Source organism: Petaurus breviceps, unplaced genomic scaffold (genome assembly GCF_028583685.1).
Source record: "Petaurus breviceps papuanus isolate PSGF00001 unplaced genomic scaffold, PetGlider_PUasm1.0 138, whole genome shotgun sequence".
Classification (NCBI taxonomy): domain Eukaryota; kingdom Metazoa; phylum Chordata; class Mammalia; order Diprotodontia; family Petauridae; genus Petaurus; species Petaurus breviceps.
In genome coordinates, this window is record NW_027185694.1 from 29,280,616 (window position 1) to 29,298,523 (window position 17,908).

A 17,908-nucleotide genomic window follows, 5' to 3' on the forward strand; every position below is an offset into this window, starting at 1 on the left:
CAAGGAAGGAAGGAAGGAAGGAAGGAAGGAAGGAAGGAAGGAAGGAAGGAAGGAAGGAAGGAAGGAAGGAAGGAAGGAAGGAAGGAAGGAAGGAAAGGATACGAGAAGCCAGAATTTAGTTGGCTTCCTTCCCTGAGTGAGGTCTCAGTTTAGACACCTTTGGGAAATAGGGCAAATCTGAGCTGGCATGGGTGTGAACAGGAAGCCCATCTGTTTAATCCTATATCTTCCCATCCCCCCATCTATTCTCCTTCCATAGGAAGAGAAAAGGGAGAGGAGTATTGATATCAGAACTCTGGGCCTGAAGGCTTTGGGAGTTTAGGATGTACCTTCTTTTACTGGATACTCCTTCCTGCCCAGAGGGAGCCTCCAGCCCTTTGGGACTAGAGAGATTTGTAGCTGAGAGGGAAGATAAAACTCTCCTGTTCCCAAGCTGAGTTGGGTTGAGAAATGCTCCTTAGAGGCAAGTGGGGACAGATAGGACTTCAGGCTCCTTGTAGTGGGGGCCAAGAGTCAGGCTAGAACAGGGGTGGGGAACCCAGAGCCTCAAGACCACACGTAACCCTCTAGGTCCTCAGGCTCAGCCATTTGACTGACTCCAAACTTCACAGAACAAATTTAAGGACTGCACTTGAGGACCTAGAGAGCCATGTGTGGCCTTGAGGCCCAAGGTTCTCCACCCGTGGGCTAGAACCTCTTCAGATTGTGTTGGCTTTGCCTCTAGGCCTGGGTCCAGTATCTCCCCTTGGGGGATAATGACAGGGCTTCCTCCTTTTTTTCTAATCTTTCAGAATAAAGTCTTGAATGTGGATGGAGTAAAAGTGAAGCTGCAGGTAAATAAACCCAAGGAGATGGGATTGAGGGTCAGTGGGACCTAAGGCTTGGAATGGGGCTTGGTGGAGACTCCTCAGGGTTCTGTGAGGGGATGGGGAGGTTGGATTGTAGCTCTGGCTTGATGGCCTCTCTGGGTTTCAGATCTGGGACACTGCTGGGCAGGAGCGGTTCAGAAGTGTGACCCACGCCTATTACCGGGATGCCCATGGTGAGTTCTGGGCCCAGGGAGCCTCTGAGTCCATCCCCAGAGGACAGTCATGCCCAAGCAGGAGAGCAGTAAGAGGGTTGGTTTGGATACCCGTATACAATTGTATACAGTAGCCCTTATTCATACAAAGAATTGCGGGGGAAGGAAGTGAGGGAAAGGACAGAGCCTTAAGGCCCCTAAAGGTGGATGGAGTCCTCAGGCACCTGGGGAAAAGGGAAGGTTGATGGGCTCCCACATCTCAGCACTTGAGTCCTGATGTCCTTGCTGCAGCTGAGGTGTGTGAACAGGCTGGGATGAGGTAGTCGTCATGTGAGAGGTGTGAAGGGTGACTGACTGTGTGATGTTCACACCCCCTCCCTTCTCTTCTTCCTGTCCACAGCTCTCCTTCTGCTTTACGATGTCACTAACAGAGCATCCTTTGACAACATCCGAGTAAGTGATATGGGACAGCTATATGCCAGAAGCTTCCACCTTGGGGGGGGGAGGGCCAATATAACCTGTGAGTCCCTTCATCTTGATACTAGTGTGGCTTGGGCCAAGGGTCAGGCTGAGTTTATATTGTCTGTGTTTACAATGAACTGGATCCTCCTTTCCCTTCCTACCCAAATGTGGCCAGCACACAGCTCTGAGCAGAAGCTGTAATGTAACTCTGCCCCCTTCCTTGCCACACCTAGGTATCCCACCAAAGGCCAGTCAAGCAGATATTACTTCAATATTTGCCAGGAAAGCATATGAGAGTGGAGTCCTAGAAACCAGGCCATTGGCAATAGGAAACAAACCTCCTGGGCAGCAGATGGAAGAGCGCTGATAGGGTCAGCCCTTGACCCCTCCTTTCAAGGAAGCCCAGCATCAGCACTGTTGAAACCCTCCAGAGAGGCTGGGAATCAAACCTTCTTCCTCAACCCTGTGCCTCACAGACCGCTCATTCTAAGTCCCGTGACCTCTTCTCCACCCGTTTCTGTGTCCCCACCACCACACCCCACGTTTCTGATCCACATCTTGCTTGTGTAGGGATGGATGAAAGGTGATTGGATGGGGACATAGAAGATCTGAGAAAGGCAGGTTGCAGTGAGTCTTACAAGATGGGGATGTGCAGTCTGACTGACCAGTCTGAAAGGATTAGTTCCTGACTTCCCATTTTAGGGAAAGTTAGAGAGTGTCTTGAGGCTGGAAACCACACCAGACATTGATTTCTTGGAGGAATTAGGTATGTTTCAACTGTAAGGGGAAGGGGGGAGAGGAAAGGAGAGGAGACCTACAACTTCACATATTCAGGGGAGACTGATTAGACTTGTTTTCACTTGGCCCCACAGGGCAGAACCAGTAGTAATGAATAGATAGAAGATGCACAGGGGCAGACAGATTTCAGCTCTAGAAATTTCCTAACCATCAGATCTGTTAGAAGTGACACTGGCTGGCTGCCTGCTTCATGAAGTCATGAGTTCTCTGTCACTGGAGGTCTTCAAGGAGAGGCTAGTGGGCAACTTGTCAGGGACACTGAGGGGATTCTTATTCACAGAAATTGGACTAAATGACCTCTGAAGTCCCTTTAAATGGCCATATCTGTGGGGAAAGATGCTAGTTCAGCATCGATCTTCTCCAGATGTAGAGTGGGGAACAAATTCATTTCAACATTTATCAAGGGCCTCGTATGTGCCTTGAGCATGACACAAGGGACTCGGGAGACAGAAGTTTATTTTCATACTAGTTAGGGGATAAAAAGACAAAGAGAGCACTTGATTTGGAGTCAGGAAACCTGGGTTCAAATTCAAGGGCTCTGTTACTTATTTCCTATGTGTGTGACCTCAGTTTCCTTAACTGTAAAATAAAGGACCTCAACTAAATCAAATATTTTTCATGTCCTGGACCCCTCTGGCAGTCTGATGAAGCCCATGGATCCCTTCTCAGGATGTTTTTAAACACGTAAAATAAAATACATAGGATTATAAAGGAAATCAATTATATTGAAATACTGTTCTCTACCTATTTCTATATAGACATAGATATTTATATTGGTAGAGATATAAAAGTGAAGTTGATGGGCTCCAGTTAAGATTCTCTGACTAGGCAATCTCTAAGATCTCTTGTAGTTCTAATCCTATGAATTTAAGATGTAGCTAACCATAGTATCATGGGATTTTGATCTGACCTGTGATTTCAACTGTCCTGGGAACTCCCAGTGAGGAGCTTCTCTTAGATAAAGTCAGTGGTCTCTGGGGAGTTTATAATCTTAGACAGTTATCCAGGGCACTGAGAGGTTGCCTGGATCTGCCCAGGGTCACCACATCCACTAGGTCTCAAGGCAAGACTTGAATCCAGATTTCCTAGCCTACTCTACTCTGCCTCTCAAGGAAAGTCATGTGGTTGACTAGATGTTCTCGTTAATGCCCCTTCCAGTTTTAAAATCTTACATTTTATCATAACAGAATTATGGAATGTCTTCTATAACAGTATAAGCTGGTTTTAAGTTGAACAGAGCCCTGAGCATAATCTGTGTAGACAGAGGTCTGATGGTTTCCATGTCTCTATCCTGTTTCTATGGTGGGCATTGGGGGCAACAGTAGGTAGCCCAGCCTGAGCCCAACCTACACACCCAAGGCCTGCAGGGTCAGTAGGACTTAGCCTTCTTCTCTGCCTTCCCTCTAGCTTATGGCATAGAACTGAGAGACGGAAGCCAGACCAGACTCACATTGGCTAGGGTGGGGAGGGGGAGAGGCAGGAAGTGTACAGACCCTCTCCCCTCCCCAACTCCTTCATTGAGGAATAGGGACCATGGTAGCTTTGGGCTGATGCCTCTTTACCTCCATCTAGTGGTGATTTTAAGTCTAAGCTTCTGCTTGTAATCCACAGTAAAGAGGTAGAATAATATTAGCAATAACAATATCAACAACAATAATTGTAATAGCTGACATTTATATCTTACTGTGTGCCAAGGACTGTGCTAAGCACTTTACAATTATAATCCCACATGATCCTCATATCAACGGCTGGGGGGAGGCGGGGCGGAGATTGGTGCTAGTATTAATTTTTTAATTAGTTTTTACAGATTAGGAACCTGAGGCAAATACAGATTAAGTGACTTGCCCAGGGTCACACAGCTAAATGTCTGAAGCTGAATCTGGACTTAGGTTTTCCTGAGCCCAGACCCAGTGCTCTAGCCATGGGACCATCTAGTTGCCCTTAGAAGTCTTAAGTACCATTCCCCCTAAGTCTTCCCAGATTTCCCACCTACTTCTTAGCCCTCGGTTTCACCAAGGGCACCTCTTTATTGTCTGAGCTGGATATGTAACTCTCTCACCCCTTTGGGGCATAAATAACTCAAGGTGAGGGCAGCACAGGGTGATAATCTGTAGACTTACTCCTGAAGGGGATACTGTGGGTGACAGCTGATGCCCTAGCAGAGCAGAAGGGTGTGATCAGAGCCCCAGGAAACCAGGTGTAGAGTTGGAATACCTGGGTAGGCTCACTAATTGGGAAAGCCATCGATCCCTCTGAGTCTCAGTCCTCTCATCTGTCCAATGGGACAGTAGCTGTGGCACTGCCAACAGGCACCACCACAGAGAGCTTGTGATAACTGAATGAGGCATCCCCAAAATGCTTTATAAGTCATAAAAGTGCTGTATGAGGGTACCCAAGGAAACATTTATTATGTATCTACTGTATATAGAACACTATGCTAAGCACTGAAGGAGATACTGAGGATTTTTTCCCTTCAATTTTTAAATGTAATTTTATTTCCTGTTCTGAATTCTCTCCCTCCTACTCCTTGCCTCACCCCTCACCCACTGAGAAAGTAGGGAAAACAAAACTGCTACAGCTTTGGATTACATATAGAGACTAGACACAATAGCTGCCCTCATGGGGCTTTCAGGCTAGTAGGAAGATATACCACAATACACAATGGTGTATTAGAGAAATACAAAGAGCTGTGAGGTCTGAAGAAAGGTTGTTATTATGGCAGGGGGGGTGGAGATTGGGGGGCTGGTGTCTGGATTTGTCATAGTAGGCACTTAATAATCATTTGTTGGATGGAAGATAACGAGACAGTCTGGGGAAGTAATCAGAGTTGACCAGGGAGCCATGGAAACCTGGCTCCGGGTCCAGGGTTCAGACTCTCAGCATATCAGAGGAGGGGTGGACAAGCCTTTCTGGATAAAAGCCTCTAGGAGAAGCAGGCCATAGTTTTCCTTCTTATTTCCCTGTAGGCCTGGCTAACTGAGATCCATGAATACGCACAAAAAGATGTGGTGCTCATGCTGTTGGGAAACAAGGTAGGTTGGCCATAGTGGCCTCTCAGCCCGACCTCCCCCTGAGCAGAAGCAGAGCTGGGCTGTGGGGCTGGGCGAGGATCTATTAACATGCAGTTGCCATTCAGACTCACCTGGGCCAGACCCCCTACACTGCCTCCTTGGTGGCTGGAAGGCTCCTCGTTCCTCAAGAAACCCAGGTCTTACTATGCTACCATTCTTTGCACCCCATCTTAGGTGGACTCTACCCAGGAGCGAGTGGTAAAAAGGGAAGATGGGGAGAAGCTGGCCAAAGTGAGTACACAAAGTGTGCACATGCTTGATTAGGGGTGGAAAGATGGAAATAGGTCAATTAGTAGAACTCAAGGTCCCATATAGAGCTCTGATTGAGCCTTGTGATTTGGTCCTCTTTAGGAAGTGGGACTCATTGTCAGAAGAGTGGGCCAAACTCAAATTCCAGTGACGTATTTTGGTCCCAAATGATGTAACATACTTCCCTCCTCTTATTAAAGAGGTGGGGCACCATGGGTATGGAATGTTGATAGTACACTGTGTTGGTAGGTTTTGACTTTTTTTGTTACAGGTTTTATCCAGGGTTGGAGTGGATATGTAGGGAAATAGGTGTTATAAAAAAGCAAAAGGCACTAATAAAAACTTTTTTAAAACGAGACCCCATGAAACCTGCTGTAATAGCCCTGTTTGTGGCCAAGACCACTGGCTTTGAAATCCTAAGGCCCCTTTTCTCTTGCTTCAGTTCCTTACCCCTTACAAAGAACTGGGTAGGGAGAATGCTGGTCAGCGCATCCCCCTCCAATTTAGGCCAATAGATGTCCCTGAGATCAAAAATCTTAACACCCCAAGGGAAGGCAGATATTGGGGGTAAGGAATGATCTTGGAGACCACCAAGCTTTTGGTGGTGAACCTTCCGCCTACGCTAAAGGGCCTCAGGATTATGCAGGAGGGCCCGCCCGATGCTCTGCTCCCTTACCTCCCCTCTAGCTGGCAAGCATGTTTTACAGGAGTATGGCGTACCCTTCATGGAGACCAGCGCGAAGACAGGCCTGAATGTGGATTTGGCTTTTAAGGCCATTGCAAAGTAAGTCCCCTTTTTTCCTTCCCCTCTATTTTTCAAGATCTTCTGGGATTGGGTAGAGGTTTTGTTTTTGACTTGGCCCACGCATGGGAATGTTATTTGTGGGGGCATGTATCAGTTTTTATGTGGTTTGCCTTCCTGCCCATCAAATGCTCAGAGGTTCCCTGTCTTTGGTAGCCTGGACCCACTGCTCATTCAAATAGGCTTTCAAGTTTTAGCCCCCTGCAAGGTACAGAGGAAGTTTGGGCTGGCTCCTCCTCCCCATGTCTAGTTGGGCTTTCTCCATATACACACACATCATGTGCAAAGATTTGGGAAAAGAGGTCAACACTACCATCTGCTTATCTTATACAGGTTTCTGGCTTGACCTTATGTGCTCGGGCAACCTTGCCCATGAGTCCAAAAATGAATAATACTCTCTCCTTGCAGGGAGTTGAAGCACAGGTCCATGAAGCTGCCAAGTGAACCCAAATTCAAGCTGCATGACTATGTGAAGAGAGAAGTGCGAGGATCAGGTTGCTGCCGCCTCTGACCTGCAGCCTTTGAGCCTGTTAGCCCTGCCTAGGGACAGGTGACTGTGCTCCACTGCTCAGGAGCTACCATTCTTGTGGACAGTATGTGCATGTCTGTCATGTGTCACTCTTCGTAAAGGTGAAAGAAGGAAGGTGCAGAGGAAAGGACAGCAGACTGGGTGGGAGGAATAGTTCTCCTGGAGAGAAGATAACAGTGATGGGCGTTTACTTGGAACCAACAAGGTTCCAGGCCTGCCTGGAAACATGGCATTGGGACAGCCAGCTTCAGGCTCAGTTCCTGGAATTAAGGTTCACTAACTTTTTGGCTGATCAGGTGATGAAAAGGGCACTGAACCTCATCAGCCCTGGATGTTCAACATGGCATGTTCCCTTCACAAAGCATCTCACTTGACTAAACAAGTTTTGCCAAAGCTGTTTACAGACAGGAAGACAAAAAGGGTCAGAGCCTTAAAAAGGACATGCCTTTGTCTTTGTCTAGCTGCTCACAGTAGGTGACCTGCCTTTCCAGGAAGGAAATGCAAATTTTGTTGTAATTTCAACCAATCTGTTGGTTTTCCCACGTGATGTAACTCACTGGCTTTAGGGGAACTTCAGTTTCACCCACCATGTGCAGAAAACCAACTTGATAAACCATTTCTGTAGACACAGGGGATCTGGCTCCACAGTTGGCTCTTCTCTTCCCCAGTACCCTTAAATGTCTGGTCCATATCCTGTTGGCTGGATTTCTCAAGTTTTCTTTGGAGATCTGTCCTTTCCATAAAGCTACCTTTGTCCAAAGCCTGACTATAAACAGAAAAGTCATGCTTTCCTAAAGTTTCAGTTGGCATGGGTAATCAGTTAAGAGCTGTGTTCTCATTAAGATACCACAAAACAAAGGGTTACATTTCAGCACTATCAGGGTACCCAGGATAAATTCACGTGCAATCCTCAAGAGGGCAGGTTACCCACAAGGTAGGCCTTTAGTATTTTGATGGCAAAAACCAATTGAAAGATAGGGACCATAGAAACTATTCTAAGAACTGTTTTGTAACCTGCCCAGGGGGAAAGAAAGGTAATAGTCTGTCCTCATCAAAATAAACCAGGCTTAATTTTGTCTCAAGAGCAACTGGGAACAGTAGCATTTAAATGTTATTTCCCTCCCTCCATTCATCAGGTCAGTTTGGAGCCTTACTCTACTGACCAAATAGACCTCTAGCTTTGCATTTAGAGAGCCTGTTGGTCTCCTGGACCTGCATTCTTTGGACCATTAGATTGTGAGGTCATTGAAGGCAGTGACCATCTTTTGCTTCAACCCCAGTGTTTTAACACGGTGTAGGCACATCATAGGCATTTTATTGACCGACAAATACTTGGGCTGTCTTGGATGCTACTGGCAGGCTGAAAGCTGGAATAGGTGTAAATCTAGTCTGAGCACGCCAGCCTCCAGGCTAGCTTTCTAAGAGCACAGATGCATTTTATGCATTTATCTTCATTCCTTGGGAAAGTGACAAAACTTTAAAAAATAATTTTAAAACCAGGTATAGTTTATGAAGATAACCCACACAGTACTAGTTTAAGGTCTTTCCTTATTAGAAGTTGGGAGATAGCATCTTTTTTGTTGTCTTCTCAAACAGGATAAGGTCATGGATACTGAGCATAAAATTAATCCTTGACAAATGTATAGCATTTTACTGCTTCCAAGTGCATTCCTGTCCTCCCATTCTCAATAACCCTGAATCAGGCAGGGTCCCCCATTTTATAGGTAATTTACCCAGGATGGTTACACAGCTGGCCCTTAAGCCAAGCCTCCAAATTCCTCCTAACATGAAGCCTCTTTCAACTGGGCTCTTCCACAAGGCTATTTCCCCTCCTTCAGAGTGTCCTCCAGTTGAAATAAGCTGAAAAACAAAATCCCATTTCCACAGATTTAAACACATATCATTTCAAACCACTGGGTGGGGTTTGGAAACGAATACCAGGAGGTATGCTATCAAAGGCAGTCTAGGAGGGCCCTCATACACCAGCAAACTCCATGTGTGGAGACTGAATGGAGTATTTTACAGGTAATTATGAAATAATTCTGATTTACCAAGTCTTATTTGGCATACTATACTGGCTGAAAACGTGGGCTTCATCAACATGTTTCAGGCGCTCACCAAAAAGGGTCCAGAACAGTAAGGGTAACAAGTAACAAGGTCTTGAATTATTTCTATTTATCATCTTGATGGTAGCAGTTTAACTACTGAATTCCACACAGGAACTTAAACAGTATATAAAATACAACGTTCCCAATCAAGAAAGTAGATTTAAAGAATGAGCAAAGTTTTTGTCTTAAATCCAAAAAGGTTCATAGGTTCTATAGCCCTGAATTCAGTGGTCATACTGTATTATGTTCGATGATAGCTTTTTATATCACGAAGTGCTGCTGAAACAAGACTAAGTTACTCTGACCTTGTACAAACATCTTTCTTGTTGGACCTTCTGTTCACGGCTGTTTATGTTCTATAATGCTGTCAATAAAAGTTTGGTTTTTAAAAAAGCAATGCTGTGTTTTCCAGCACTCATGTCACTGGAAGGAAGTTTGAAAAATTATCCATCTAGGTCAAGCCAAGATAATCCCTTGTACTAGAGTGAGGCTCTCCAAAGATCAGGGCAGGCAGTAAGAGATATGTCCACTCAAAACCTAGCTTGTTCACTGCAGTGCCCTTCTGACTCATAGCTACCTCACTGGCAACCTCCCAAAGAGACTACCCAGGAGCTCACTCTTCTTTCCAAAAAACAATTCAGAAAAGGAGATGACCATAAACTTGGCTCCAGTTTGCTGTTTCAGGTTGGTGCTCAATTGGAAAGAGTTGGCCCAACTCCTAAGGGACTGCTGTTAAAAAAAAAAAAAAAAGACTATTTCTAGGACTAGCCAGGAAATAAGGATATCAAAAGAAAGGCATTGCTGTGTTAATGCCAATACAAACTTAAGGTGCCATTTGTCTAAACTTGAGCTGAGACACCAGTTCCCTGCAAACTCAAGCATGCCCAGATACCTGCACTAGGCACAGCATAGTTGGAAGTGGATGGGAAGGTGAGTGATAATGCCCTCATCCTCTACTCCCTAAATGTCCTAACCTTGGGAAGGAAGGAAAACAAGCATTATACAGGAATATATAAATGATGAATTAATAAATCCATATTTAATAAGTGCTTACTATGTACCAGGCACTATGCCAAGCACTTTACAAACACTATCTCAATTGACCCTCAGAATAACCCTGGGAGGTAAGGTACTGTGATCACCTGCAGTTTGTAGATGAAGAAACCAAGCCACTGCCAGCAATCTCAAAATGGGTTGGAAACCTAGATCTGGCATCAGTGGCTTTTCCCGTACAGGTCCTGAGACACTGGTAGCCAAATCCTTGCTTCTGGGCTGCATTCCTAAGGCTCAGCTCTAGCAAAAAAGGTCTTTGGCTTAATAAATTAGTTTGGACAATTTACACGAAGACCCAGGGCAACAGATTGGGTAGAGGTTAGAAAAGCACCATCTTCAGCTCTGCTAATGGCTGCCTTGAATTTACCTGGGTAGGATCTTATGGCATTATTCCTGCAGAGGCTGCAACTCCACCTCCCCCCTTTCCATGTTTTAAGGAAGGTTCACAATAGATGCCAGAGACAGCAATATATTTTCCTAGATGTTTTCAGCTTCTGTCAGAGGCAAACCCCAGACAAGTATCTCTTTTATGGCAGGTGCCTCCTATAGCTACTAGGAAGTAGCTTCTTTTGCAAGTTCTATCTGTATGTATCCTGTTACAGGGCCACGTCCATCCACACCCACCACTGAATGGCACTGGGAAATGGGTCTTCTCCACACTATGTTCTCTCCCTCCTTGCCCAACCATGGTAGAAGTGATCCAAAGGAAGGATGTACCCTGGAATCAAGACAAGCTGTGGACACTGAGACAGCCCCTGAGCACTAGGTGATGCTGTGTTCTAGCCCTATACTTCTATCTCCTTGGCACTTAAAGACCTGGAACAATGGGGGGGACACGGAGGACAGGGATGAGGCATAAACACCATAAAGGAGGAAGCTGCTTCAGCATGGAGTTATGCCATGTTTTCCATTTTTAGATATAAAGGTTTGAGAATTTTATACAGTGAATGGCTTTTCAGCTGTCGTCAGCTACTGGTTAGACCCCTTTCCACCCACAACCAAACAAACTGCCCTTTTAACTATGGTTAGTCTGGATTATCTTCAAGGTTTTTTTTCCCCCAGCTCTCAATCTTTAACTTACCCTCAACACAAACAGAAATTCATGCAGGAGAAACTGTTATAGTTTTCTATCATCATGGAATCTAAAAAAAAAAAAAAACCCCACCATGTATTTAGAAGGAACAATTCTTGAGTGACCAATGACTTCCTGCCACCTATTTTCCAATTAATTATAATCTGTATTGAGCCTCAGCCTTGCTATATAATCAAACTGCATATGCAGGTTTCATACGAGGTGTCAGAAATGGAAATGTCTCATCACTGGCTCAGACTCTATTAAAAATAAATACATGTACAAATCTCACCTGTTTGGTGGTGCTGTCCATCCACAGCACAAGGTACACCTAAAAAAAAGTTTAAACAGCACAGTCATTACCTACAATTCAACTGAATAAACTGCTGTTCCCAAACAGAAGACAATAAATTGCAGCCTCAGATCTTCAGCATAATCAGGTATTGGCATGGGCAATACTCATACGAGGTGTCAGAAATGTGGATTTCATCATTGGCTACAGAAGTTGTGGCAAATGGTCCAAGGTAATTAAAAGTCATGTCCACTATATCCCAGAAGCTCACCGGAGAGGGAGAATGCTTTCACCAGCAACTGTCGAACTGCCAGGACCTACCTGAGTTCAGGTGAGTTGAGAACTTAGAGGAAAAATAATGTGCTCTCCCACTAGGTGGCAGCAAAGAACGTGCAAACTAACAGTTTTCTAAGAGCGAAGTCATCGAACCGAACAATTGAGGTCGAACTCCCGATTACGGTCCCAGACTCCTTATTTTCCCCAACTAGACACTCATTACCTGGATTAATTACTCCATTACTCACTACCTGGGCACCAGGAGCACCTGGGTCATGGCAGTCAATACACATTTACTAAAGCGCCTACTATGCCCCAGCCACTGTGCTGGAGCACGAGGGATACAAAGAATGGTCAAAAACGGTTGCACGGTTTATCCAGTCCTTCTAAGCTGGAGCCACCGGAGGCGGGATTTACCTTGGGGCCCCTGACCATGAGCTCCTTGCTTGGGAGCAACGCAAGCTTAGCTCGTGCCCACAGCCTCCGGTGGAGGTGTGATATAGTGAGGCTCTTGTCAACACCTTAAGAGCCGGATACTGAGAATGAGACAACATGCCCCGGACTCCCCAGTCAAGCAGTGGCCGACCTTAACCTCCAAGTTACGGGGCCAGCAGACTAATAAAAATTCCATATAAACGTAAATGCCCTCGGCGGGTGTGGGGGTGGGGCAAGTTTCAGTTCCTTCCCTCAAATTTCACACGCGGTGTGAAAAGTCAAGGCACTTAACTTCGACCTTCGGTAGGTCTTGTACCCTTCTCCAGACCTCAATTTCCCCATCTGTAAAAGGAGCAGAGCGGCCTAGATAATATCTTTAAGATTCGTTCGTGCTCCTATAAGTAGGGCCCGCCCACGTGGGTCGACTAATTCAGTCTGCACGCGGAGCACGGAGGTAATAAGCGAAGGCCGGCAAGAACAGGGCCTGCTCACCTCGATCGTCCGGCGGCGCCGCAGGAAAGCTCTAGCCGGAGAATGGGCCATTCTTGTTGTTCTTAGATGCTACAGCAGGGTGAGGGAAGAAGGGCGAGGCCCGCCTGGAACTCGGAGCTGGTGGTGCCGGACCAAGCTGAGAGTCACAGGAGAACCTCGCTAGCCCAACAACCAACACCACAACGCGCAAGCCAGAGAAAGAATAGAAAGCCCGCCTCTTCTGGGTTTTATAGGCCCCCTGCCCCCCCTCCCCCGCTAGTTCTCTGGCTCTGCGATTGGACTAACTCCACCGGAAGTACCCGCCCACTAATGCCCCTTGGCCTTGTACCCCGTAGTTTCCGCAGCTCGCAGTCGCACGGGCAGTCGTTTCGATTCTAGTTCACTAATCTGACGATAGCTAGCGTGCCTTCTCAGCGGGGCCACTTCCAGCCACGAGAACCGAAACTTCGCCCTACTATTGGTTCTGATCGGGATGGCCGGTGAACCAAAGCCAATAAAAATCCAAATTGTAACATAGAGTGATTTTGCCGTCTCCAATTAGGACTGGCTGCGCGCGAGCCGCCGGGAATTGTAGTTTTCTTCGAGGAATTCCCTCCGGTGGCTGTCGAGCTCGATGAGGCGGAAGGACTACAAGTTCCAGAGAGCGAAGTTTCCGCGCGGTTCCGGCTTCGCGTACCCCGCCCCCTTCCCGGCAAGAGGAGGAGGAGGACTAAGGGGGTCACTATGTGCCCAGAGGAAGGGGCTTATTCTGCCGCCTCCGCTTTCGGGCAGCAGCTGACGGGTGAGTCCCCGCGGGGCAGTTCACGTAGGGCTGGAGAGCTTTGGCGTTTAATGGGCTGCACGATCCCCGAGGACCTGGCGGCCGCCCTTAACTGTCACAGATTATGAGAAAGGGGTTTAGGGGTGGTCGGGGCCGCCCTGGGACGAGGAGGGGGCGTCTGGCAGCCCCTGTCTGGGTTGTTGAAGCCTGGTCGTCCCAGCCTGAGGGGCAGGTGGGCGCTGTCACGTCCATCGAGACTGGGGATTGGGGTGGTCAAGATCTCCCGGGCCATCACTCACAGAAAAGAGGGAATTGGGCTATGTTTTCTGGACTGGAGTCTGGAGGATCAGCGCTGTCCCCGGGGTGTCAGGGTCATCACAGACTTGGAGAAGGTTCATGGCTGGTAGGACCCTCGCAGGCTGAGGGGTGGGTTAGGGTTGTCTCAGACTGGGTGAGGAGGGTCAAGCAGTGGGGTTAAGACCGTTCAAGGCCGGGGATGGGATGCTGTTGTAGTCGCGGACTGGATGGGAGAGGTTCAGTGGTATTTCAGGCTGGAGTGGCACAGAGTCCGGGACGTTACTGGATAAAGAACGAGAGGTGGTCAATGTCTTCACCTAATGGGAGAGATGGGGCAGGGACTGGAGGCGGGGAGGATAAATACTTGTGTTATTGACTGGGTGGGAAAGACCCGTTCCTGGGCTGGGGAGGAAGATGAAGCCAGACCGTCATAGATTTGGCTGGGAGGGGTGGTGGTTAGAGTTACTATAGAGTTAGAAGTGGGTAGATGGGTAAAGATCCTTACAGGCTGAAGACTGAGCTGCCAGGGCAGTGACAAGATGGAAGTTAGGAGAGTTACTCCACTACCTGGGAATAGGAAGAAGAAATCTTTTCTATCTTATCCTAAAGTTACATGGTATTTGTGAGGAATTTTGTGATCTGGGCTCTCTATAGATGAAGAGTCAGAGCCCTTAAGCTATGGACAATATCCCGGCTGTTAAATTGACTTTGGTTCAAGCTATTGCCAAAGTATGTGTGAATTGGTGGCTATGGGCAGCATGCTTGCACATGGCATCTGGGGAGAATAAAGTGATAGACTGGGGCTATCTCCCTAGGGAGCTGACCTTGATACTTTTCCAAAGGTGTAGATGATATCAGCGTTCTGACTTTCAGACTTGAATGCTGCCTTCTGTGTAACGCTCAGTTGGGGGTTGGGGAATGTTTCTCCATTTCTGAGGTTGCACTCATAACTCTCTGCATCCTTCACTGTAGTGCATTAATTGCATTGGAAATTAATGGTCTGTGATTCTCTCTCTCCATTGGTATGCTGAAGCTTCTGTGAAATTTTTCTTCCTCTCCCATTTGTATAAATCCTAAAGGCTGTGATGATTCTTCCCTATTAGCAGATATTTCTAAGCTCCCAGGCCTACATTCCTTCCCAGAGTTTTTCCTCCCTTTTTCTGGCTGTGTGGCACTCATCCTTTTGACTTCTCTCTTCCTGTCCTCTTCCACAGGGAATCTCTGTTGCCTGTGGTTGTTCCTTCCTAGCTCAAATAGAAGATGACTCTTCAGCAAACATTTCAACTTCTCAAATGCTCTGTGATTCAGTCCTGACATCCACTTGGCTTCTTTCTGGTTCTGAACATCTGTCCAATAGGATCTTTTCCATCAAGGAGAGGCTTCTACTTCCTACTATTCCCTTTCAATACCTTTCTGCCAAAAAAGCACTGACTCTTAAACATTGCCCCTGAAACTCCGGTATACCTTTATTCTAACTACTTAGGGGTTTTGGTGGCTAAGAATAGTATCAGATAAGAAGTATGCAAGTGTAACTTTTCTAGAAGAGACAGCTCACCCTACAATGTAAAAAAAAGGCTGCTTAAGTGCCTGGAAACTTGAAGGGAGTCCTTAGTGTTACAGTTATTCTGGATAACCCGCTACTATTTTTGTTACATTTTAAAAGAAATTTTGCCAGACAGTTCTGGGGATACTTAGTCACATTTATGCTAAATATCTGTTGAAGGTGGGACTTCCCTTAAAAGGAGCTCCCAAAGGAGCTGTTCTTAGGTGAGTGCTTTTTTCTGTAATCAGAGATGAATTTATCTTCTCCCTCCCACAGATTCCCTCACTTACCTTTATTTCAGAACCAGATGTTTTATCTAGTCAGTTAAATCATTTCCTTCTCAAATATGCAGAAGGTTTAGCAAGGGAGGCTGTGACCACCAGTCACCTGTGGGAGTAGCTTAGAATGGGAGCTCCTATTGGACAAGGGCCATGTTTTTGCCTTTCTTTGTATCCCCAGTGCTTAGCATAGTGCCTGGTGTATAATTAATAAATGCTTAATAAATGGTCAACTGATATCTTCTCTTTCTGTTACCGCTATGGCTCAGAGTTAGGAAAACTGATGACTGAACTAGTCGGTGAGCTTCTGCCAATTCGGTCTTCCCCTGTCTTATAGCAAGCAAGTCTCTCTTGATACTTTCCCAATATTCAGCTCCCCTAATGCTTAATTGATTTAAGCCTTTTCTCCAGCTCCTTTGTCCCCTTGCTTTTGTAATAATAATAATAACACGTTTGTATAGGGCTTTAAGATCTACAAAGTACTTTCCTCCCAACAGACTAGTGAGATAGGCAGCACAAATATATTTTCCCCAAATATTATTACCCCAGTTTTTTCAGATGAAGAAACTAAGCCTAAAAGATATGTAGAATGACCTGCCCAGATCACTGACCCAGGACTCTCCTGTTTATAACTCTAGCATTCTTTCTATTGCCCCATGATGCCTCTAATTTCCATATAATTCTCTGCTAGCCTCTTTCACCATATCTTTGGAACCTAATTCTTTTGCAAACCAGCTCCATTTCTTCCTCTCATAGTCACTGAGAATTAAAGGAAACCTTGTTTTCCCCTGAGGTCACATCCCTAGCCTCTCAAGTGCTGGTCACATCTGCCATGGCCTCAGACTCATAGGGTTAGGAGGAAGAGTTGGCATAGTCCTTGTTTCCTGCTGAAACCTCTGACCTTTATTTTGTCACAGTCACTCAACAGTTTTTCTTGAATTCCCAGCCATCTGAGGTCCTAGATTTAAGTATTTACTCTATTACCACCTATGTGACCTTTAACTCCCCTCTGGGCCTCAGACTCTCTCCTGTCAAATGATCTCAGAGGTCCTTTTCAACTGTAATTCTTGTCATTTCTCTTCCTTTATGTTACTGTTATCTATCTATGGGAGACTTTCCCACCTTCCTCTTAGGATCTCAGTACCCAGTTTAGTTCTTCTCTTTAGTCTATGTCTGCTGGCCTCCTTAATGACAGCTCTCAAATCCAATAGGACTTAAAGAAAGTCAGAAAAGCCAGTTGGTGATGAGGGAGAGCATTCCAGGCATGGAGCCAGACAGAGAAAATGCTTCCACTGGAGAGATGGAGTATCTTGTTCATGGAATAGCCAGGAGGCCAGTGTCGCTGGGTCAAAGAGTATGTGGCAAGGAACAAGGTGTAAGAAGATTGGAAAGGTGGCAGGGGACTAGGTTATAAAGGGCTTTGAATGCCAAATAGAGGACTTTGTATTTAATCTTGGAGGTAATAGGGAGCCACTGGAGTTTATTGAGTAGGAGAGTGTTGAGTAGGGGAACATTGATCTGCTATGATCTGCTAGATCTAAATCAATGAATCTGTGTTTTTTATAATGTACATAAAGTGCTTTGCAAACTTGAAAGTCCTATACCAATATAATTATTATTATTACTTCAGTATTGAAAGCCCTTCTCATACTGGCTTCCACCTACTTTACCAGTCTTATTTTACACTGATTATGTAAGAGGTAAACCATAATACTGTGATTTTTTAAAAAGTTCAAGAGACAAAGTTTCTGGGTAATTAACTATTTTATCAATAATGCTGTCATTTTATTAATAAAAGGGTGTCAGTCAGACGCAACTGGCCTCTAATCTGTGGATGGCCAGAGCCAAACAGAGCAGGCTAGAGACAGGGGAGTCAGGAATCAAATAGAAGTTTAATTTCAAAGTGAAAGAAATGACTTGCATGCAAAGAGGCAGATTAGATACGTGCCTAGGCCCCACCCCTATGGGGGGGGGGGACCTGCTTTAGTGTGTCTGAACCTTGATTTATATACTTGTGGCTAGAGAAGGAATCAGAGCAGTAATGAGGCACAACAGCAGGCAAGGTTGTTTAGTGACAAAAAGTCTCTTCATAGCAGGACCTCGTGTCTGGGCCTTTTGATGCTTGCCTGAATTCAGAGATCATCAGTTCCAGAAGGTGAGAGCAAAGGATTGTTGTAATTCCAAGTTCAGGGCATAGTTTGCTTGCTGGGTCTTAACTCTGGAAAAGAGGGTCTCTCCTAATATCTTGACAAGGGTCAGTGACACTCTTGAATGCCAAAGGTCCCTCATGGAGGTGGATTCACAGTATAAGTGCCCCTGGAAGAGTGAGTATTTCTAGACGTAGTAGTCAACTCTGATTGATTAACAAGT

General features: G+C 45.9%; 2 protein-coding genes, 1 long non-coding RNA gene and 2 other non-coding genes across 9 annotated transcripts in view; 2 read left to right on the forward strand and 3 right to left on the reverse strand.

The window, feature by feature from the left end:
- RAB26 (RAB26, member RAS oncogene family) overlaps positions 1-7,340 on the forward strand; it is a 33,458-nt gene extending 26,118 nt beyond the window's left edge. For 2 of the 3 annotated variants that reach the window (XM_069063037.1, XM_069063024.1), the window contains exons 3-9: positions 792-833; positions 976-1,042; positions 1,422-1,474; positions 5,248-5,313; positions 5,527-5,583; positions 6,309-6,385; positions 6,812-7,340. In XM_069063037.1, the coding sequence (XP_068919138.1) occupies positions 792-833; positions 976-1,042; positions 1,422-1,474; positions 5,248-5,313; positions 5,527-5,583; positions 6,309-6,385; positions 6,812-6,914 (465 nt within the window). In that variant the 3' untranslated portion in view covers positions 6,915-7,340. Of the gene's footprint in view, positions 1-791; positions 834-975; positions 1,043-1,421; positions 1,475-5,247; positions 5,314-5,526; positions 5,584-6,288; positions 6,386-6,811 lie in introns of all 3 variants that reach the window. The other variant, XM_069063033.1, reaches the window with a different exon arrangement.
- Positions 7,341-8,224: 884 nt separating this feature from the next.
- On the reverse strand, positions 8,225-12,882 carry LOC138142110 (uncharacterized). Its single transcript, XR_011163362.1, has 4 exons — positions 12,661-12,882; positions 11,458-11,496; positions 11,175-11,235; positions 8,225-8,792 (listed from the first exon to the last, which is right to left on the reverse strand). It is a non-coding gene; the product is annotated as an uncharacterized lncRNA (long non-coding RNA).
- On the reverse strand, positions 11,337-11,419 carry LOC138144375 (small nucleolar RNA SNORD60). Its single transcript, XR_011163930.1, has one exon. It is a non-coding gene; the product is annotated as a small nucleolar RNA SNORD60 (small nucleolar RNA).
- On the reverse strand, positions 11,580-11,663 carry LOC138144384 (small nucleolar RNA SNORD60). Its single transcript, XR_011163933.1, has one exon. It is a non-coding gene; the product is annotated as a small nucleolar RNA SNORD60 (small nucleolar RNA).
- A 184-nt stretch (positions 12,883-13,066) lies between the features above and the next one.
- TRAF7 (TNF receptor associated factor 7) overlaps positions 13,067-17,908 on the forward strand; it is a 59,857-nt gene continuing 55,015 nt past the window's right edge. For all 3 annotated transcript variants that reach the window (XM_069062974.1, XM_069063009.1, XM_069062989.1), the window contains exon 1: positions 13,067-13,441. Coding sequence is in view for 1 of the 3 variants with exons in the window: in XM_069062989.1 (XP_068919090.1) it covers positions 13,384-13,441 (58 nt within the window). In the remaining 2 variants the exon portion in view is untranslated. The remainder of the gene's footprint in view (positions 13,442-17,908) is intronic.